The sequence below is a fragment of the Brassica napus genome, chromosome C5 (assembly GCF_020379485.1).
Source record: "Brassica napus cultivar Da-Ae chromosome C5, Da-Ae, whole genome shotgun sequence".
Classification (NCBI taxonomy): domain Eukaryota; kingdom Viridiplantae; phylum Streptophyta; class Magnoliopsida; order Brassicales; family Brassicaceae; genus Brassica; species Brassica napus.
In genome coordinates this window covers 44,299,589-44,322,005 of record NC_063448.1, presented here as the reverse complement: position 1 = coordinate 44,322,005, position 22,417 = coordinate 44,299,589, and the positions used below count along the sequence as shown (strand labels likewise).

At 36.1% G+C, this 22,417-nt stretch overlaps 2 protein-coding genes, 1 long non-coding RNA gene and 1 other non-coding gene across 4 annotated transcripts; 3 read left to right on the top strand and 1 right to left on the bottom strand.

The window, feature by feature from the left end:
- Positions 1–154: 154 nt before the first annotated feature.
- Positions 155–3,788, bottom strand: LOC111204166. Its single transcript, XR_002656582.2, has 5 exons — positions 1,674–3,788; positions 1,458–1,569; positions 1,230–1,393; positions 1,043–1,162; positions 155–978 (listed from the first exon to the last, which is right to left on the bottom strand). It is a non-coding gene; the product is annotated as an uncharacterized LOC111204166 (long non-coding RNA).
- Positions 3,789–3,862: 74 nt separating this feature from the next.
- On the top strand, positions 3,863–3,935 carry TRNAR-CCU. Its single transcript has one exon. It is a non-coding gene; the product is annotated as a tRNA-Arg (tRNA).
- Positions 3,936–3,997: 62 nt separating this feature from the next.
- Positions 3,998–6,428, top strand: LOC125586943 (protein CYPRO4-like). The gene is made up of 2 exons (XM_048756873.1): positions 3,998–5,918; positions 6,008–6,428. Exons 1-2 carry the CDS (start codon positions 4,284–4,286, stop codon positions 6,290–6,292), a joined length of 1,920 nt encoding a protein of 639 aa, XP_048612830.1. The 5' UTR covers positions 3,998–4,283; the 3' UTR covers positions 6,293–6,428.
- A 10,949-nt stretch (positions 6,429–17,377) lies between these two features.
- On the top strand, positions 17,378–21,285 carry LOC111204140. The gene is made up of 7 exons (XM_022698344.2): positions 17,378–18,295; positions 18,389–18,475; positions 18,555–18,779; positions 18,870–19,031; positions 19,130–19,183; positions 20,133–20,279; positions 20,671–21,285. Exons 1-7 carry the CDS (start codon positions 18,146–18,148, stop codon positions 21,040–21,042), a joined length of 1,197 nt encoding a protein of 398 aa, XP_022554065.1. The 5' UTR covers positions 17,378–18,145; the 3' UTR covers positions 21,043–21,285.
- The last annotated feature ends 1,132 nt before the right edge of the window (positions 21,286–22,417 follow it).

The following is a 22,417-nucleotide window of genomic DNA, read 5'->3' as shown; positions in this document are numbered from 1 at the left end:
AATATTTGCATCATTAATATGGTTTTAGTAGAACCATCTAATGATACTCCCCAAATTCTCCAAGCTCTTATAGTTTTTTTTGTGTTTTGGGTTGGTTAGAGCTTGGAAGACAGTTCCTATGGTGGTTTCAATATTGATTTTGGAAATAGGAAATAGTAAGTTTGGTTTTCTTCGTTGATTACGTAATTCCTTGATGGAAAAAGGAAACCTCAATGATACTCTTACCATAAACGCTTTAGGGGAATATTTCTTATTTATTGAATTAGATACTCTGAATATTAAAAAATGTTAGCCTCAATGGAAGTTTTTTTTACGTTGCTGGAAGGATTATTTGAAAAATATGACAAACTTTCATGCGGATTCATGCAGTGACAATATCATTTTCAATATGCAAATGTAAGCCTGGCCTGTCATATTTGTTACTCAAACTATATCATTGAAATTATTGTAGATCTCTAAATATTTATCTAAGCAGAGTAATCCTAAAGCAGAGTAACAGTGCATAAAACCTGTTTAGTAACTCGCAATCTTTCAAAGTAGATAACATGTTGCAAAGAAATAAAACTCTCGAAAGTTATACTGAAAGGAAAGCATGAACCAAAAACGAAACTGGAAACAAATACTCAATCTGCAAATAACCATGCAAATTTTAGTAGATTTACGGAAGCTCTAGTTCCAACACTTCAGGCGTTTAGCCTCCTCTATCTCATCACTGCCACAAGTCCTCTTACTCCCATCTGCAGAATCCAGACGCCTTTTGAATGCTTCCTCCGAAGTTGCAGTAGTGTGGTCTTCTTCCGATGACATTGTGGCTGGTGGAGTGTCTAGAGGGAGGATCTTGGTCACAGTAAGAGACCGGGTCTTGCCTGATAAGTTGTGCTCTGTCACCTTGACACAAAACTTATGTCTTTGGCCGATGGTGCTGATCAAAGCTTCCAGGACAGGCGCCTCATGGTTACCTTCTTCGTTTCCGTTAGCCTGACATTTGATTACAACAGCGTCAGGTCAATACGTAAGAGAACATTGTCGGATGAAAATTTACCTCGAAATAGTTTCTAACTAATTCTGATGCTGGCTTTCCGGTCAACTCCCGACCAGCATCACCAAGTAGTACAAAAAAGCTTTCCCACTGTTATCATAGACTGATATCTTTGAACGGTACCTGTTATGAAAGAGTCAGAACCTAACATCAATAAACAGTAATTGAATATCTAGTCGAGAGTACTCACTGTGCAACTCCAGCCACGTTAATCTTCCCACACTTGCTGTTTGTACAAATCATCGAAGTTGCCCCGTTCGTAACCTTAGTATTGCACCCACTGCATGCGATGTAGTACCAACCAGAGTCATGCACGACGTCATCGATCGTAGCCGTGCACTCAAAAAAGGCATCCTGTGAGAATGTATAAACGGATTAGATTTTGTTACTGATTAAAAATATGTAGATTGAATTTTACCTTTGCAGATTCCTGCTTGATGTAGGAAAATATTTCCCTTATAGTCATTGTCTCCCGTTTAGTTACCACCTCTGCACTAACCTACTCAGCAATAGCTGGATTAGAGCCCAACCTGAGACAGAGTAGAAATCATTGATTAGTCATCAATCACTGCAATGAGGTAACATGGGCATTTCATTTAGATAAAGAGCAAGTGCAAAACAGATGAATATTTACCAGCCAAAGTAATCTATGGTAGGGTGGACATTGAGGCAAGGGCAAGAGTACCTAGTGTATCAAGAAAACCAATTAAAAAACACAAACTGCAGATACGTAACTGTAATAAACTTATATTAAAGATAGAAATATGTACCTCCGAGAGTCTTTGCGTTAACGGTTGTGACCAGTAACACGGTGGGTGTTTTTTCGTACGACTTAAACTTTTTGCAGAAGTCTCTTGCAGCCTGGTCCCAAAGGTAGAGCTTCATCATAGGTACACTGTAAAAAACGATTCTGAATGGTTAAGAAGAGTAGAGAGAAGAAGTGTTTAAAAAATAATGTAAACCTACTCATGTGATTGGATATGAATCAGAACACGCCTCGACTTTGCTATCTCCACTTCGTCAAGAACGGGGGCTTCCTTTGTACTCTGACCATTAACCAACTTCATGTGGCCAACAACATCTATTCCATAGTTCATCAAGAGTGTAAGTAAAAATACTACAAATAAATAGTTTAAAGTACTCAACAGATCAATAAAATCCAAGAGCTGAGAGTAGTAAGCTCTGGTACCTAACGATACAAACCGAACAAATGAATTTCAATCATCTAAATTTTATTCTTTCAAGACAGACTTCAGAGAACAACTAAAGCAAACCCAAAACAGTTTAAAAAACTGAACAGATCAACAAAATCCAAGAGCTGAGAGTAGTAAGTTCTGATACCTAATGCTACAAACCGAACAAATGATTTTCAACCATCTAAATTTTATTCTTTCAATACATACTTCAGAGAACGATTAAGTCATAGCAAAAAATGTGATTATTTCAAGACTGACTTCGGAAAACGACTAAGTCAAACCACAAAAAATGAATACTCTTCAAACGTTTACTTCATTCTTCACCAAAGGCTAAAGTCTACACCTAATCATCAAGCAATGCAACTAAGAAAACATGTGGCGAATTACAGAGATTACCGTAGAGGTCTCCTTTGAGATCACAGCTAGCTTGAAATTCTTCATACGAATGAAACCAGAAACTGTCTTCATCAAAAGGAGCATGGCCGTCTTGAAGAACCGACAGTTCTGAGTTCCATGTGAACGACACGGTCGCGGTATGATCAGAAACCCGGAACACGGTTTTGTTTCTGGATCCATAGAAGTTGTTGAGTTCAAATATGTTTGAATACGTCCTGGGGAGATGAATCCTTGAATAACTGTTCCCTGCGAAGAATCACATAAACACAACAAAAATAATAAAGCAATGAACGTTTTAAGTAAATAACCGGGAAGATCTATATATTTATATAAGCTTAGTAGTCTCAGTTTACTGTACCTGTTCGTTGATGAGCAGCATCTCGAGGCCAATAAACGTCTTCTTTATTGGGTTCCAAGCCTCCCAGAAATGGAGGAGCCGAAACCGCAACTGAGATTCGTGGTGACAGATATCTTTGAAGAACATGACTCTGTCGTCGTATTCGGAGGAGACAATTGACTTCCCATTTTGTGTCATCGCCATAGATCGAGGTTTGAGTGTTTTTAGGGGTTTGATTTTTACAGAGGAAAGAAAGTAGTATATAAAGGAGGAGGAAAAGAGGGAGATGTAACGAAACCATAAAGGAGAAATTGATTATGGACTATTGATGGAGGAATCAGAACTCACTGGAAATCGTTTCACGGGGAGAAGACGAAATGATTGAGGAGAAGAGAGAAGACGAAGTGGCAGAGCAGAAGAGCCTCGGCATCTCCGCGTCGTAGATTTAGCGTTGCGACATAGTTTTGGGTTTAATAAAGCCTAAACGTAAACACATTAAGCCCAAATGTAAAGGCCAAACGATATGATTTTCATTGAAGCAGAAAAAAAATGATCTGATTGTTTTTAAAGGCCAAACGCACACCTTAGACGTGGACAGTCTAATTGCTAACTATATCTGGTTTTTAGTATTGTGATGTTTCTTTGCATTTTATATGTGACAAGTAACTCGGTAAAACAAGTCAAAGCTCAACTCGTGTTATTTTTTTCTTTGACAAAAAAACATGTACACAGCCTTTTTTTTGCTCGTCCTCTGCTTAAAGTTGTCGTTTTTCACCCGACTCGTATTCCCTTGCAAGTTACAAGCTTTCCACACAGCATTTTTAAAATTCTGCATCACCTCGTATATTCATAATTTATTGAGCAATAACAGTAAAGAAATGAACGAACAAGAAAGCGCCTGTAGCTCAGTGGATAGAGCGTCTGTTTCCTAAGCAGAAGGCCGTAGGTTCGACCCCTACCTGGCGCGAAATCTCTCACTTTTTTTTTCCCCAAATAAAAAGCCGACGAAGTGGCCGCGGCGGACGCGTTCAAAAAGCGTTGCGTCAGGGCGAAGCAAAGCCCAACGTTATATGAACGCTAAACGTATTCTTCCCCCAACAGATAATCGTACCCTATAAAACCTCTTCCCAAATCCCTAACTTCTTCTCCTACAATCACTCTCTTCTCTCTTTCTTCATTTCCTCTAAAGAATCATCAAAGAAATTTTCAAATTCGTTTCGAGCCTGTCCTCAAAATTCCGGTAGCGACCCGTTCTGATTCGCCTTCGAGAATTCAAAAGAGGAAACTTTGTTCTTTCGTTTCTTCGTCTTAGCTCATGGGTACTTCTCAGAGTCGCGAAGATCGGATCTCCGATTCCGATACTGATTCTGATTCAGACTACTACCACGAAGAAGAAGATGATGATCAGCACGGAGACACCGACGTCTCGAAAAAGCAAGGATCTTCGTCCGCCTCTGGTTCGAAACCCTCTTCCGATTCATCGACTCACGAAATCGAGCAGAAGCTGAGCGCCTTGAAGCTGAAATACCCATCATCATCATCGGAAACCCCCAAGATCAAAAACGCGGTGAAGCTTTACCGCCACATCGGTGGAAACACGCCCAAGGCGAAATGGATCACCGCTGAGAAACTCACATCTTACAAGTTCGTCAAAACGTCGTCGTTAGAAGGAGAGGACCTTGATGATTACGACGACGGTGAAGAATCAAACGAGAAAGGTGAGTCCTTTTGGTTTCTTGGCGTTGGTTCCAAGGTCAAAGCTAGGGTTTCGAGTGATATGCAGTTGAAGATGTTTGCGGATCAGCGTAGGGTTGATTTCGTGAGTAACGGTGTCTGGGCTTTGAAGTTCTTGACGGATGAGGATTACAGGAGGTTCGTTACTAGGTTCCAGGACTATCTCTTTGAGAATGTGTTTATGGTTAAAGCCTCTGAGGAGAGTAAGATGAAAGTTTATGGGAAGGATTTCATCGGTTGGGCTAACCCTGAAGCTGCTGATGATTCCATGTGGGAGGACGCTGAAGGTCCACCTGAGGAGGAGGTGGAAGTTGATGAGAAAGATAGGGACTTGACTGAAGAGTTTGAAGAGGTGGCTAACGGTGGAGTGCAGAGTTTGGCTTTAGGAGCTTTGGAGAATTCGTTTCTTGTGAATGATTCAGGTGTTCAGGTTTACAGGAATATGGACCGTGGGATTCATGGGAAAGGCGTGTGCGTTAGGTTTGATGGTGGAAGAGCTGGTTCGTCAAGCCAGACGACACCTAACAAGGCGCTTTTGATGAGGGCGGAGACTAATATGATGCTGATGAGTCCTGCTAAGCAAGGGAAGCCAAACACGAGCGGTGTGAAGCAGCTTGATATCGAGTCGGGGAAGATTGTCACGGAATGGCAGTTTGAGAAAGACGGGACTGAGATCACGATGAGAGACATAACGAATGATACTAAAGGCTCGCAGCTAGATCCATCAGAGTCCACGTTTTTGGGGTTGGATGATAATAGGTTGTGTCAGTGGGACATGAGGGACAAGAGGGGTATAGTGCAGAACATCGACTCGCCCGTTTTGGAATGGACTCAAGGGCATCAGTTTTCTAGAGGAACTAACTTCCAGTGCTTTGCTAGTACTGGAGATGGGTCGATCGTTGTGGGATCGCGTGATGGGAAGATAAGGCTGTACTCGAAGACCTCTATGAGAATGGCTAAGACTGCTTTCCCAGGGCTTGGTTCGCCGGTGACACATGTGGACGTGTCTTATGATGGGAAATGGATCTTGGGGACGACAGATACGTACTTGGTTCTTATATGCACCCTTTTCACTGACAAAGATGGTCGGACCAAAACAGGTTTTAGCGGAAGGATGGGGAACAAGATACCAGCTCCTAGGCTGCTGAAGCTAACGCCATTAGATTCACACTTGGCAGGGAAAGATAACAAGTTTCACGGCGCGCACTTCTCATGGGTAAGCATCACTCAACACGTTCTTGTTTACATCTTATAAAAGCTAAAACTCATATTCTTTGTTTGTGTGTTTGTGAATGTTACTTGCAGGTAACTGAGAGCGGGAAGCAAGAGAGGCACATCGTAGCAACAGTGGGGAAGTTCAGTGTGATATGGGACTTGGAACGGGTGAAGAACAGTGCGCACGAGTGCTATAGGAACCAGCAAGGGCTTAAGAGCTGTTACTGCTACAAGATCTTGTTGAAGGATGAGTCAATCGTTGAGAGCCGTTTCATGCACGATAGATTCTCTTTCTCTGGTAACAAATCTCCAGAAGCTCCACTTGTGGTTGCCACTCCTCAGAAAGTCAGCTCCATTAGCCTCTCTGGGAGATGATTGTGATAAACTTGTTTAGTATCTGAAACTTTTTTCATGTTGGTTTTGTAATGAAATTTGCTTGTGTATCCTTTGATTGGTTTTCTTGTGTTTGTGTGAAGAAGGTTTCTGTTGAATGACATTTGGCTTTCCTCAATACGTGTTTGAATCAAATTGGTTATGACTTTGGTTTCTCATAGTTCTTCATAACATACCGTAAAATAATCACTTCTTGTGATCAGCTAATGTTAATGTTAGACTTAAGTAAAACATACAAATGAGTTATAAGCAAACCATTAAAAAGGTTCTTGAATCTTGAATTGGTTCCATGGTACATTAGAAACATCCTGAATCTTGGTTTATACATTAGTAATTGTAACTTTCACTTTGTAATCATTTATTTCAACTAACAACTTGCCGGATCACCCGATTAATTTTTTTACAAGAAATGCTAAATTTATTTATCATCATGGAAAAAATATATGCATAAAGATAGAGAGCTAAAAAGAAACTATGACAAATAAACTTTTAAACTCTGATGAGCACAATATTTTTTTTAACTCTGGAGCACTAAACCAACGTTGCATCAGACCACAGAGCTTTGGCTTATGTAGTATTTAGTTGACATAATCCGATTTCTCACTTTCTAATCAATCATCCGAGCAACCGGTTATAGAGTCAACCGCGGACAAACTGCGGTTAATAATTAATTAGTTTTAATATATAATTATAGATTACCTATTGCAAAATATAAAAGAAATTAACTTTTCTTAAAAAAACACAGAAATATTTAAATTTTGTTTTCTTCATTTTCATTTATCGTAGAAAATCTTTAAAATAATTTATACTACTATGTATGGTTTGTAAAACACCAAGATTGTAATAAATTGTTGATAACAAAAATAAACTAAAACCAAATCACATCCACCAGTTTTGGTTTGTCTTATCATCATTTCTTCATGTGGCATAGTAGTATCTTCATCAAACTCTGAAAACAAAATAAAATAATTGTGTCGATACTACAATAAAAAATCAGAAAATTCAAAAAATTGAAAAGATACAAAGTATATGCGATAATAAAGGAAGACAATATACCAAAGAAGAAAACTAAAAAATAAAAATCTAATTTTTTATTTGAAATAGAAAACAGATTTTAATAACGTAAATTAAAAAAAAATTAAGAAAGAAGAAACACAATTCATTCACTGGTTCGGATGGTGGTTCAACCAATAGCCAGATTGCTGGATTAGAAGTTTTTGTGGGTTTTATTGGGTTTTTAAATAATGGATATTTATTAAATAATAAATATTTTTTTGTGGATCCTTGCTTTTTCAATAGAGTTTATTGAGGTCGATTGGGAAATGCCCTAGATGTGTAGAGAAGACCATTTTTTCTTTCAAAAGCCATTTTTGTAAAGTTTAATGCTTTAGATTTTTAAAAAATAATCTATAGCAAAAAAAAAAAATGTTAGCTCTGGAAATCAATTCTCTATAGCTTTTGCTTAGTTCTTTCAATTTTCTTTGAAAATAAATTTACAACAAAATATTAAAGCCAGAGCTAAAAAATTTACGGTCTACTGTAATTTTTAAAGTGAGAAACATAAAGCTACGATTCTTTTCGATCAATCCTATTATCTTTTTACTTTAATGCTTGTAAGTTACATTGGAATGTATCAAAAAAAAATCCTTATATATGGCTTTAAATCCATGATTTTGTTATCTAATCATGATATGTGGTTTTAGGTGTCCAGTTTTTGTAAAACTTATTTTTTAATAAAATATTAGAGTATTAAAATAAATCCATATTAAATACTTATACAGTATTTACAAATAAATAAAATATTAAAAATATAATACTACAAAATGGATACTATGTATACATATTAATGTATTAAAATATATTAATAAAATTTAAAATTTTAATATATTTTTTTTTTTGGTTTTGAATCTGGATATTTAGATTTAAAAATAAAAACATAAGACTTTAATTTCGGATGACAAAAAAAGACTTTAATATCCAGATCTTCACCCTGAATATCCAGATTTTCGGAGCGGATTTATGATTGAATATGGATTTTAAATAATGATTTCACCCCTATTGTAAATTACTTTTTTTTTTTTGTAACTGGCTTTCCCTATTGTAAATTACTTGTAGATTATTTATTCCGTTTCATTACGTTTTGAGCTGAACTAATACAATAATTAGAAACTTCACAAGTGACAGAAAAATATAGAACAGCTAGCGTGTCTCAAAACGAAAAGAAAACATAACGGGTAAACCAATTTGATTTTGTGCCTTTTTTAATAATTGTTATATGACCAGTTATTACAGTATTTAATTTATGTTACCCGTAATTGACAACGATTGATATATATATTTGTTTTCTTTGCAAATAGGAAGTGTCTGTTTTTAAAAGATTGACATTTATTAAAATAAATTTTATATCTACGCATTTTATTAGTTAATAATGATAAAATGTAAGAAAATTGTATTTTTGAATTTCTATGAATTTAAAATTATAAGAAATAGATAATCACATAGAACAATATGTTTATAATCAAAAATTAATTTTTTAATGTGTCAAAATACCAAAATACATTTTGATAAACACATAGAATATCATTTAGAGAGTGTTATTGGTTGTATATGTTGAGGTTAGCTCCATTAGAATTTGAAAATTTGATTCACTTACAATTTAATACATGCTAAAATATATACTCCCTCCATTTATATTAATTGTCGTTGTAGAGTATAATTTTTGTTAAAAAAAAAAATTTATTTTAAAATTTCAATGCAAAATTTATCAACTTTATTTTTCATTTTATTTTTCTATTAGTTGAAATATGGTTACATGTAAAGGTAATGATGTATTTATTTAGAAAATATACAAAATTAAATATTTTCTTAATTTGTGTACACAAATCTAAAACGACATTTAAATGTAACGGAGTATAAATTTTTAAAATTTTGATTCACTTACAACTTAAGATAAATTGATTTTCTTAAAATTTAAATAGCTATCATTGTATCTATATATTAACATGATATCATTTGATGACAAAAAAAAAACACATGATATCATTTGATGTTTGTAACATAATTGAACCCTTTTTAAAATGATTCTAACTTGAAATATGACTCCAAAACACCAAAACTATTTAAAAATATGTAAATAAGTAACACAACAAAACTTCATAACATTGATATGGTTTTCAATTGTTACACGTATTAATCTGTATCTACTGCGAAATTTTTAGATTTTTTTAATTCAATGAGATTCTGTTTCATTTATGGGTAACATCTAATTATTTTGAGACTCCTCTATGTTTCATTGGACTAGTATGTTACAATTGTTACACGTATTAATCTGTATCTACTGCAAAATCAAAATACGAAGAGGGATATCTATATTATGTTTCATTGGACTAGTATGTTTCATATATCGTATTTTGATTTTGTATGATATCTAATCTTTGTTAAGAAAAGTTCTTGCAGGGTTGTAAGATACGGAGTCGTTTCTTTTTACATCGGAGTATTGAACAAAGGGACACCCAGTAACTAGAGATATCTCCAATGCTAGTCATCAGCATCAACCCAGAAACGAACCTCTAACTTCACTGACACTCTTGATTGTTACACACGAAGACAAGAAATTGACCGAACTCAACATGTACTCGCATTTTTTTTTTTGAAACTTATGTACTCGCATTCTTGACAAAAAAAAAAGTACTCCCATGATGGTGTGGCCCTTTTCTTCATTTGCATCGGCGTTTGCTGGAACCAATGACTTATATCGTCAATAATAATAAAAATGTCTAAAATCTGAAGGTAAAAAGTTATATTGTGATTGTATACACTACGAGAAAACAACGGTATTCTGACGGACATTCCGACGGAAAATGAAATCCTCGAAATATCCCGAAGAATTTCCGAGGATATTCCGACGAAACACAAAATTTGGTTTCCTCGGAATATACCGACGGAATTCCGAGGAAATATCAATCCGTCGGAATATTCTTATGGAATACCGAAGAAAAATGTATTCCTCGGAAAAAAACCGATGAATTCCGAGGATATATTATAGCCGTTGGAGAGCCGTTGGGGGGATTTTAAAAATTCCGAGGAAATTCCGAGGAACTAGCCGTTGGCGTCGGAATTCCGCCGGAACTTCCTCGGTCTGTCGGCAGGATTTCAACTATAAATACAAGCACCGCTCTTCGTCTTCATTCACTCCATATCTTCATCTTCCCCCTTACTCTCTTTACACACGAATTTGATTCATAAAAAAACATGTCTTCTCCAAATTATTTTCGTTCTTGGATCGATCGACCTCATTTGGATCCGAACACGAGATTGCTTACGGAAGAATACCAACGAGGTATAACCGAATTCATGGGGTTAGTTCACCAACAACCGGAAGCAAAAACAGGTATGTTAAGATGCCCTTGCTCTAATTGTAAAAATAGAAAGGTTATTAAAGAGTGGGATGTTTGGACTCATCTATATTTGAGTGAGTTTACACGAAGTTACAAAATTTGGTATCATCATGGGGAAACTGATTATGAACATGGTAGTACTAGCGAACCTCAGCCAGCGGTTAGATTAGAAGAACCAATTAGAACGGATATAGATTATGGTGTAGGTACTGAGCAGATGGTAAATGATCATTTTAGAGGGGAAGATTTACCCAATGCACAAGCTAGGAGATTTTATGATATGTTGGATGCTGGAAAGCAACCATTGTACGAAGGTTGCAGAGATGGTCATTCAGCTTTATCATCTGCAACAAGATTGATGGGCATTAAAACAAATTATAATTTGGCTGAAGACTGTGTGGATGCGATTGCTGATTTTGTAAAAGGTATTCTACCCGAGGATAATGTAGCTCCTGGTTCATACTACGAGGTTCAGAAACTCGTAGCTGGTCTTGGTTTATCGTATCAGGTAATAGATGTATGCAATGACAACTGCATGATTTATTGGAGGACGGATGAACAGCGGGTTACATGCAAATTTTGTGGGAAGCCTCGTTATAAAGATACGAGTGGAAGAGTTCCAGTGCCATATAAAAGGATGTGGTATTTGCCTTTGACGGAAATGTTGCAGATGTTGTATCTGTCTGAACGCACAGGGCAACCAATGAGATGGCATGCGGAGCACTCAACAGATGGTGAGATCAGACATCCTTCAGATGCAAAAGCGTGGAAGCATTTCCAATCAAAGTATCCCGACTTTGCGTATGAGAGAAGAAATGTCTACTTTGGATTATGTACTGATGGTTTCAGCCCGTTTGGCAAGAGTGGAAGACAATATTCTCTATGGCCAGTCCTTCTTACACCATACAACCTACCCCCAAACTTGTGCTTGCGACGAGAGTTTTTATTTCTCTCGATTCTCGTTCCCGGACCAGAGCATCCTAAGAGATCACTTGATGTGTTTCTTCAGCCACTAATATATGAGTTGCAACAACTATGGGCTCAAGGTGCTGAAACATACGATGTTTCGTGTAAAGAAAACTTTCAAATGCGGGCAGTACTAATATGGACAATAAGTGATTTTCCAGCATATGATATGTTATCTGGATGGACAACGCATGGAAGGCTATCATGTCCATATTGTCAAGATAACACTGATGCTTTCCAACTAAAACACGGAAGGAAAACATGTTGGTTTGACTGTCACAGGAGATTCCTACCACCTGATCATCCATATCGTAGGAGTAGAAATTTGTTTACGAAGAACAAGAGGGTGTTTGACAGTCCACCTCCGGAAATTTGTGGGAAAGATTTGAAGACACAACTAATAGATTTTGGTGCAGAAAGGACGCCAGACGTCGGTGGACATGAGCGTTTTCCGGTAGATGCTATTGGAGACCTACATAACTAGCACAAAAAGTATTTTCTGGGATCTGCCATACTGGGAGGATCATCTACTAAGGCATAATTTAGATGTCATACATATTGAGAAGAACTTTTTTGACAATCTCATGAACACGATCCCTAATGTTCAAGGTAAAAGAAATGATAATTTGAAGTCAAGACTGGATTTAGTCTATATATGTGCTCGTTCAGAACTTCATGTTGATGAGAATGGTAGGGCTCCTTTTCCCATATACTGACTTGATGCAGAGGGAAAAGATGCGTTCTTTGATTGGATTTCAAACAATGTGGAATTTCCAGACGGTTACGCATCTAATTTGCGTAATTGTATCGACAGAAAGGACCGTCGACTTACTGAGCAAGAGCGCAGTAATTTACAAACATATTTGCTCACCAACTGCGAAGATGTTCTTCAATATGAGAGGTAAATAAATTAGCTTCCAAATTTTTATTTTAATAAGTTGAAATTTAAATCTTAATTAATTACATTATTGTCATCATATGTACAGGATTTTCATGGCAGAAAAGCGGTTCGAATATAGATACGCCACATAGGACGAACTAGAAGAAATGAAGCATAGAGAATTTGCTGGATGGATGTTTACTTATGTGAGTGCTTTAAACAAATTAAAATATCATTTATCACATATTTATACTAATTCACATTTATTGATATAACATATATATGTGCTATTAATAGGTGTCTGCTGGTTTGGCTAGAGGTGAAACATTTGACGATTGGATACACGAGATGGTCGTTGGACCAAACTTTGTTGTGAAGTTATATCCGAGATTTTGTACTCGAGGATATGCATTCACAACTCAGAAGAGGAGACGTTCGAGTACGACTTATGATGCGGGCTTTTGTTCTGTATCAAGAGATGATGTATACTACGGACACATACATGAGATTTTGGAAATCAAGTATTTGGGTATGGTTGGATTGCGCTGTACTGTTTTCTATTGTGATTGGCACGACAACACTCTAGATCGAGGTGTGAGAACAGATGCATTTGGTGTTACATCAGTAAATTCTAGGCGAAAGCTGCAATATTATGATCCTTTCATTCTTGCTTCTCAGGCCGATCATGTAATTAAATGTTAATTATTCAGAATGATTCATCATCATGTGTATTAATTTATAATTTTACTAATATTTTTTTAAATGTTACAGGTTTGTTATATCAAGTACCCCCGGGTAAGGAACAGAGATGATCAATGGGTTACTGTTACAAGACTCAACCCGAGAGGCCGAGTTCAGGGAAGTTCTGAGCTGGAAGACCCACTACAACCAAGCACATCCGACAACTTAAGTGCAGCAGAAGATTTAGCTGGAGTTGGCCTTGTAGTCGATTTAACCGACTTCGGAGAGGAAGCCGTCGTTCACGTAGAGGATGAACCAGTGATTGGAGAGTTTCACCAAGATCCAGATTCAGATTCATCTGGTGATGATGACTCGGAAACAGACTAGCATCGACTTTTTTTTTTTTAATAGAAATACCGAGGAAATTCCGAGGGAAGATAGGTTTTCCTCGGAATTTTCCTGGAATAGACCTTGTCGATTTAGGAATTTGATTATAGAGTCTTTTTCCTCGGAATTTCCTTGAAATATTCCGACGGAATTCCGAGGAAGGTAAGGGTTTCCTCGGAATTCCCTCGGAATATTCCGAGGAAATTCCGAGGAACTAGGGATTTTTAACCAAAAACAACGTTTTGTGGATTGAATAACATGTATATAACTTTCATTAAGTGTCTTAACCAGATTATGAAGTCAAACTTTGGTGTTTTACCCAATAACAAACACTTTTACGATTGCATGAACGAAAACCACACAACATAAGAGAAACACTTATACACTTTAATAAACGGTAAAGGGAATACTTACAATTATTTTTGAAATTTTGTTATTTCATGGTTTATGATCATCTATACAAAGAATCCTCAATGGTATGCATTACAATTGTATAAGAAATGAAATACGGCAAAAAAAATCGATGTTTTGAAATCCCAAATCATTTTTCCTCAGAATTTCCTTGGTAATTACCGAGGAAATTCCGAGGAAACATGGTTCCTCGGAATATTTTCATTTAACCGGGCAAACCAAGCCGCCATATATTTCGCGAAAATTGAATTAATGATTTCCGAGGAAATTCTGACGGAAATATATAATTATTCCGAGGAAATTCCGACGGACATTTTCTGTCGGACGCCTCATTTTATTAGGTCGAACCAGATCTTCTTCTCCATTTCTCTCTCCCTCTCTCCGCCGAAGCTCTCCTTCTCTCTCACGATTTCCACCGAACTCTCTCTTCTCTCTCGCGATTTCCGCCCTAATCCTCCTCAATTTCAGTCACTGATCATGTATGAACCCTATCCCACTCTCTTAGGTTAGATTTGTTAGGTTTTTAAGTAGATTTGATGATTTTGGAATGATATTTATAGATTTTTGTTAGGGTGAATGGTAGGATTGTGTAAAATCGAGTTTGATTATGGTATTCACTTGATGTGGAATTTTTTTTTAGTTTTTATTAATTTTGTGATTAAAAACTTTTATTTGAGATTTTTTTTAAAAAAAATATATATATAAAATATAAATTTCTATATTTATTAAACATTTTTAATATTATTAAAACTATTTTTTGTAATTATTTAACTATTTTTTATTTATTAAAACTATTTTTTGTTTATTAGAACTATTTTTATATATTTAGTAAACATTTTTAATATCTATAAAACTTTTTTTGTGATTAAAAACTATTATTTGGGATTTGTTTTAAAAAAAAATATCTATATATATATATATATTTATATATATATAATATAAATTTCTATTTTTATTAAACATTTTTAATATTATTAAAACTATTTTTTGTAATTATTAAGCTATTTTTTATTTATTAAAACTATTTTTTGTTTATTAGAACTAATTTTTAAATATGTTTTTTTTAATTTACAGGTCTAATGATGATCAGACCCAGCCTCGACAGCGTCGTGGTCGTGGTGGTACGTGGAGCCAGTCTCGGGATTCCAGCCAGATTCAGGATTCCGCTTTGCCCCACAGCTCCTACCATACATCTCCCTTTGCTGCACCCGCTCCTGCTCCTCTCGCTCCCGCTGCTGCACCCGCTCCTGCTCCTCCGGGTCCTCCGGGAGTGATGAGTATTGCGGAGTTGGTTCGACAGCCCGATCGTGACCATCTTCCCTATCTCACTCCGTATCCCGGAAACGGGTTCAGCGCATGGATCAACCGTATGATGTACTCGGCCCTCGACAAGGGACATCCGACTTTCACTGACTTTTCCACCGACAAGCAACATCTGTGGTTTCGTCAGTTTGCGGTAAGTATTCTAATTTTTTACTTATATTTTTAATCTTTAATATAAATTTTCTACAAATTGTGTTTTTTTTTCAGCAAGAATTCAACTGGAATTCCGATGATACGCTCTTTATCTATCACCACTTCGTCCATAAAGTTATGGACAACTATGAGAAGCAGATCCACGAGTGGAAGAAGAAGTGAAAAATCAACAATATTGTTTTTAATTTATTAAACAATTATTTAATTTATTAAACTATTTTTTTATTTATTAAACTAATTTTTTTTTTTAAAAGGTCCCAAAGTCGATGAACAACACGGTCTGGACGGAGTTGTGTGTGCATTGGGATAAGGAAGAGACGAAAGAAACTTCTTCCACCAACTCCACCAACCGCAAGAGCGACCGTAAAGGGAAGGGCGTCTTCAAGCATAACTTGGGTGCTCAATCTATTGCCACTCTGGGGATCGCATGGTAAGTTCAGCCACTTTTTCTTCAATTATTTAAGTTTTGAAATTTTATTTTTTGTGCATTTCTTCTAATTTCTAAGGTTTGTTTAATTTATGTTTTTTTCAAGGCGGAAGAAAATGATGGCGAGCCGGTTGATGATCTCGCCCTAATGAAGAGGGCGTATACCAACAAGAAGACCGACCAGATTGATGATGGTCTTGTGAGAAAAGTGGTCACCATGTTCCAAACTCAGGTGCAAGACGAAGTATCTCAGCTTCAAACCGAGGATGACGATTCGACGGCTTCGACCAACTTGTCCCGGTTTCGAATCAACGAAATCGTTGAATCGGTAAGTTCTTTTTTTTAAAGTTCAATTCATTTATTTCTTGATTTTTATTTTATCATCTTTTTATATTTTTTAAATTTGGCTATTTTCTATTTCAGTCGGCTCCAAAGAAGAAGGGACGTTTGGTCGGTTTGGGTCGTCGCCCCGGGTCGGTTCCTTCTTCTTCTGCACCACCGCCCTTTGTTGACCCAGAAGTACTTACGGCTTAGTTGAAGGACAAGGATGATCGCATATCTTTGTTGGAGACCCAGATGGCGGCTCAACAGGCGGGCTATGAGGCACAGAAGAGGCTGAACCAGCAAATGATGGAGATGATGCAGAGGATGTACCCGAACGAGGTGTTCCCGAACGTGCAAGACCCGTAGTTTTTTTTTTCAAAAACTCGGAATGTTTTATTTTTATTTGTACAACTTTGAATATTATCTAATATGTTTTCAATTTTAATTTTAATTTTATATTTTCGAATTTAAATTTCAAAAATTTTATTTTTTTTAAAAAATTAATTTTTTTTGAAATTCCGAGGAAATGAACCCTCGGAAATTTCCGACGAACATTTCCTCGGAATAGGACGTCGGAATATACCGAGGGACTCCTTCCTCTGAATTTTCCGAGGGCTCCGTTCCTCGGAAATTCCCGATGAAACTTCCGAGGAACATGTCGTCGGAACTTCCGTGGATTGGACCATCGGAAAGTCCATCGAAATATACCGAGGGACTCCTTCCTCGGAATTTTCCGAGGGCTCCGTTCCTCGGAAATTTCCGATGAAAATTCCGAGGAACATTTCGTCGAAACTTCCAAGGATTGGACCATCGGAAAGTCCATCGAAATATCCCGTGGAAGCACTCCCTCGGTATATTCCGAGGACCTTTCCGACGAACTGGTGGTCCTCGGAGTTTCCTCAGAAATTCATTTCCTCGGAATTCCGTCGGAAATTCATTTCCTCGGAATTCCGTCGGAAATTTCTGAGGGATTTCCGTGGAAAAATGAATTTCCGAGGAGTTATTTCCGAGGACTTGTTTCGTCGGTATGTCATCGGAATAACGTTATTCCGACGACATACTGACGATTTTTTCCCTCGGTATGTCGCTGTTTTCTTGTAGTGATATATTTTACACATTAAATTAAATTCAGTCATTTGAGCTCTTTCAAATCGAAAGAACTGCAGAAAATTATCAAATATGAATAAAATTTGATTTTAAATGTTATGTTTAAATCTTTAACTGAATAACAATAGATAAAATATTCTAAATACAAGAACTAATAACAATAGAGTTCAACAAATTTAAATAAAATATTCTAAATAACTAATAACAATAAATCTTAATTAAAATTTTCAAATCAACTAATGAATAACACTAGATTATAAACCTACATAATCAAATTTAATCTATTAAATATCAAATAACACCTCCTTAGTTGTGCCCGCTGCTGACAACAATTTGCTTGGTCTTGTTACGCTTATCATCATGAAAACATAAAAGTCATCTAATATATTAAAAAATAGTAATAACCTTTCATTCAAAAAAAATGTCATCTGATATAGAAATATTCTGAATGTAACTCTAACTGGAGCATTACTTGAGATAATAGATAAACAAAGTCAACCTGTGTATTTGTATAACAAGAGAAACTTGCTTGCTTTGATGACGTTTTAATTACTGAGTCAGTTTTCATGGATTTTAAAATCATGAGGGGCTGTGATGATGTTTAAGTCATGAGTCTATTTTCATTAATAGTGTTAATGTAATCACTAGTGTTTTTCTTTTTATCAAATTTCATAATTTATATAATACATGAGCAATTTACTCCTATAAATTCCAATGGTCGTTGATAGAAAATTTTAAAAATTACCAAAGAGTATTTCTAAGGATTATAATTAACCATAATGGGAATGGCTGGTTTCACAGTAGCACTGATGATGATAGGAATGATAATATCTCCTTGTGTCTATGGAAAAGAGTTCTCCGATCACCAGGAAATCAAAGTAGAAAGACTTTTGAAGCAGCTCAACAAGCATGCTCTTATATCCATAAAGGTACATATTATACAAATTCCATATTCATAAACTCAATGCTTTGATTATTCGTGGGAAAAATTTACTGAATGTTTCATTTTAATCTTTGTTAAGAGCGAAGATGGTGATATAATAGATTGTGTTCCAATACATAGTCAACCAGCTTTTGATCATCCTCTGCTTAAAAACCACATCATCCAGGTTTGACTTTCATTTATGAGCCATCTTTTGTTTAATATACATGCATGATGATGTTGAAACGTCAAGTTTTTTCACGTAGATGAAACCGAGCTTTATACCCGAAAGTACGTCTACTTACACCAAGAAAAAAATAAACGCTACTCAGGCGTGGCACAAGAATGGAAGATGCCCTAAAAATACAGTTCCGATAAGAAGAATAAAGAAAGAAGATATCTTGCGATCAAAATCCATCAAGAGTTATGGGAAGAAGACGACTCCAAGCAGCCCTCAAGCTACTACGTTTGATCCAAGTAAAGGCCATGAGGTACACATTTTATATTGCTTTTGTTTTAATCACTCGCTAGTCTCTCTTCCGGCTTTATTTACACTATTCCCTTTTTTGGAGCTGGTTTAGTACGCGGTCATGAATTCCATGAACGGAACGTTTTTCGGGACACAATTTTCAGTAAATATCTGGAAACCAGAAGTTCAAGTTGCCGATGAGTTCAGCTTGGCCCAGACTTGGCTCGTGTCTGGAGTGGGCACTACTCGTAACACAATTGAAGCTGGTTTGCAGGTCTTGTACTTCTTTCGACCTCCATATATCTTTAATTACATATTGTTCATATGCAAAACATCTTAATTAACACTACATTTGTTTCCCTTAATCTATAGGTTTATCCAAGAATATATGGTGATAATAATCTAAGACTATTTGTTTACTGGACAGTAAGTACCCATTCTCTACCTCAACATGTTAAAATGCTAATCATTGAAAAAATTTAAACGGCTCACTAGCTACTTTTAGAGTTTAAACCTGACTTTATTTTGTAGAGCTTAGAGCATGATTAAGGGGAAATCCATTTGAGGTTCTTAGAGCATGATTTGACACATTTCTGTTAAGAGACGTTTCTTATATATTTTATTTAAGAAACGTTTTTTTAGTATTTCTTAGTTAAAAAGTAAGAGATGTATCTTATACTATAAACTCCGCCCTAAGAACGCAGTATAAACTCCGCCCTAAGAACCTGCGTTGATCATGGTCTTAGGATTTTTGTTAAATATATATATTAGAGCACTTTTTTTTTGAACGGTATTAGAGCACCTCCAATGGTGATTTTTAATAGTGTAACTAAGAATGAAAAAGTTAAACAGTAGAGGTAAAATAGAAGAGAGGAGGAGAAGAGGTCCCGTGCAAAGATATTATCTCTGACTTTTTAGAACTTTTTTTTGTCAGTTGTCATCATGTTAAGTGATTTAGAGTAATTTTATTAAATAAAAACATTTATTTTTTTAATTTGGGAGAACTTTAGGAGGGTTCTACCAATAAGACCATCAACATCCGTGGATCCTTAAAAGGGATCTTTAGCAAAAAAAAATATTTAAAATTATGGGGTCCCAGCAAAAACTAAATAACCGGTAACAAAAACCACAAAACAATGACCGATTTACGTTGGATCTTTGCACTGTTCGCGGATCTCACCGACGCGTGGCGGTATGCGATTAGTTTGCTTTAAATTTTTTTTTTTTTTCAGACGAAAATTTTTTTTTAAAAAAATAAAAAACAAAAAATTTCCTAAGTGATAGCGATAATTATACCCTAAGGGTGCTCGCGGATTCACGAATATATTAAGGACGATAATCGTAATGATTTTTTTTTTTTTTTTTTTGGAAATAGGCCGATGGATACCAAAGTACAGGGTGCTACAACAACGCATGCTCAGGTTTCGTTCAAAGGAGCAATCTTATCACTGTAGGTGGAACCTACACCACCGTCTCAGAATACGACGGAGATCAATACGACCTCTCCATGCTTATATGGAAGGTACTGAGAGCTAAGATCATCTTTATCCAAGCATACCAGAGGGGTTCTTAGCGTGTGGGTCCCGCGTAGGACCTACTTTTTTTTTTAAGAAACCGGTTACTAAAACTACCAAATAGTAGTCGGTCATTAAGGATTTTTTACACTGTTCGCGGGTCCTACTGACACGTGGCGGCCCGCGATTGGTTCGTTTTTAATTTTTTTTTCTAAATTCGTAAAAGTAAAAAAAAAAAAAATTAAGAAACCCCAAAAGGTGTTTCTGGGATAATGATGCTCTAACATGTATAATGTCTTTTTCTCTTTTTAGTAACAATATGGGGTGCAATTGAGTTGTCCCTGCGTTATGTTATATCTGCATCTCAACTCAAAGTGGATTGTCGATAATTATATATAGGATGGCGAAAACTGGTGGCTAAAGGTCGGTGAAGAGCTTGTGGGGTACTGGCCTGGCAAGTTATTCAATTCTCTAGGAGATGGAGCTACCATAGTTCAATGGGGAGGTGAAATCGTTAACTTGGAGACTGGTGGGAAACACACGACCACGGACATGGGAAGTGGGCATTTTGCAGATGAAGGTTTTAAGAAATCGAGCTATTTCAGGAATCTTATGACAATCGATGAAACCAATACTCTGATAGAACCACAAGGCGTTTACCCCACGACTCGTCATGATAACTGTTACAACATTAAAGCAGGGGATGCTGGAAGTTCCTGGGGGGTTAATTTCTTCTACGGTGGCCCTGGCCAGAACGAGAGATGCCCTTGATTTGGATCTGTGTGCTCAAAGATTTTGAGTATTTTACATGCATGTCTGCATGTATCCGACTATGAACGTGTGAGTAAGAAAAATAACGTCATGGAAGTTAATTTTATCTGTGTCTTTGGATAATATGTGTGTACAAGCTTTTCGAATTTCGCGTGTCTTTAATTTGAATAACAATAATAATATGTTTGATAAGATCTTCAGTTTATAGTTAATTGCTTTTGATCTGCCTATGAGGCTTTTGTATACGAGAATAATATTCTTTACCCTTGTTCTTTTGAAACACAACTTCATTAATTAAAAACTAGAATAGTTAGGTGAGGGAATTAACATCCTCATTCATTACAAGCCTTTGTTTAGCTAAATTATCAGCAACAACATTGTGCTCTCTTTAGATCCAACCAAAGGAAATAGAGTCGCATTCTATCGCTAGCTTCATGATATCTGAGACAACTCCATAGATCTCTGTTCATGTAGTTTTCTTCGTAATGCAGGAGATTAGTTGCTTCGAATCCGATTCACATCTGATTTTATTGATGCCAAGTTCCTTACATTTGAGAAGATCTGCCCGCATTGCATCTGCCATTAGAGGTGAGAGTACTGAAGCCTCAGTACCAACAAAAGTTGAGATACCAATCAGTCAATCACTAGATGGATCTTCTAAGTTCCAACCATGTTGGCATCAAATATCATGTACATATCTCCTAGTCTATATTTACCAAGTGATTTTTTAAAATTTGCTTATGTGTCCTCTTTACAAAGAGTCTCACAAAAATAAGATGACATGACATCTTTAAAATTCCACATGGCATGTCATTAGGCAAATCAAAACTTCCAACCCTAATTTCAATCGAGGCTCACATCTATATAATAAAGTCTCACCGACAAAAACATAGCATGTCTCACGCATAAAAAATATATTCAACAAAGACTCAATAATCAAAATTTGCCAAAGTGATTCTTGCACCCTATTCTATGAAGTCATCCAAATACACATGGCCAACTCATGAAAAAGTATTATAATTTTATTATGATTTGACTACAATATACAGAAAGTTCACGTTACAACACTTCGTCAATATCAGGTCATCTTATTTTTACGTGATAATATCACGTTTCATCACTTCATCAATATCTTTTAACCGAATGATCATTTTATGTTGTAAAGGAGTTAGGCACATGGCATAATGAGACATCTTCAAAACATAAGGAACCAGCAGAATTCTTGTGTGTTGATATAAGTGACTTTTACATATTTATATTTATATTTTTATAGTCTATTACTTCTATTTCTTCAAAATCTTATTATTATGGTTTGAAATATGTTGGATCCAAGTGGTATGAATATAATAGTATTCATATGAGAAAAGAAAATTAT

Bases quoted from the DNA above. Each gene is read 5' to 3' on its own strand.
- LOC125586943 (XM_048756873.1), top strand. From the start codon at position 4,284: ATGGGTACTTCTCAGAGTCGCGAAGATCGGATCTCCGATTCCGATACT. The intron at 5,919-6,007 runs GTAAGCATCACT...TGTTACTTGCAG, and splicing joins ACGGCGCGCACTTCTCATGG to GTAACTGAGAGCGGGAAGCA.
- LOC111204140 (XM_022698344.2), top strand. From the start codon at position 18,146: ATGGGAATGGCTGGTTTCACAGTAGCACTGATGATGATAGGAATGATA. The intron at 18,296-18,388 runs GTACATATTATA...ATCTTTGTTAAG, and splicing joins ATGCTCTTATATCCATAAAG to AGCGAAGATGGTGATATAAT. The intron at 19,032-19,129 runs GTCTTGTACTTC...CTTAATCTATAG, and splicing joins CAATTGAAGCTGGTTTGCAG to GTTTATCCAAGAATATATGG.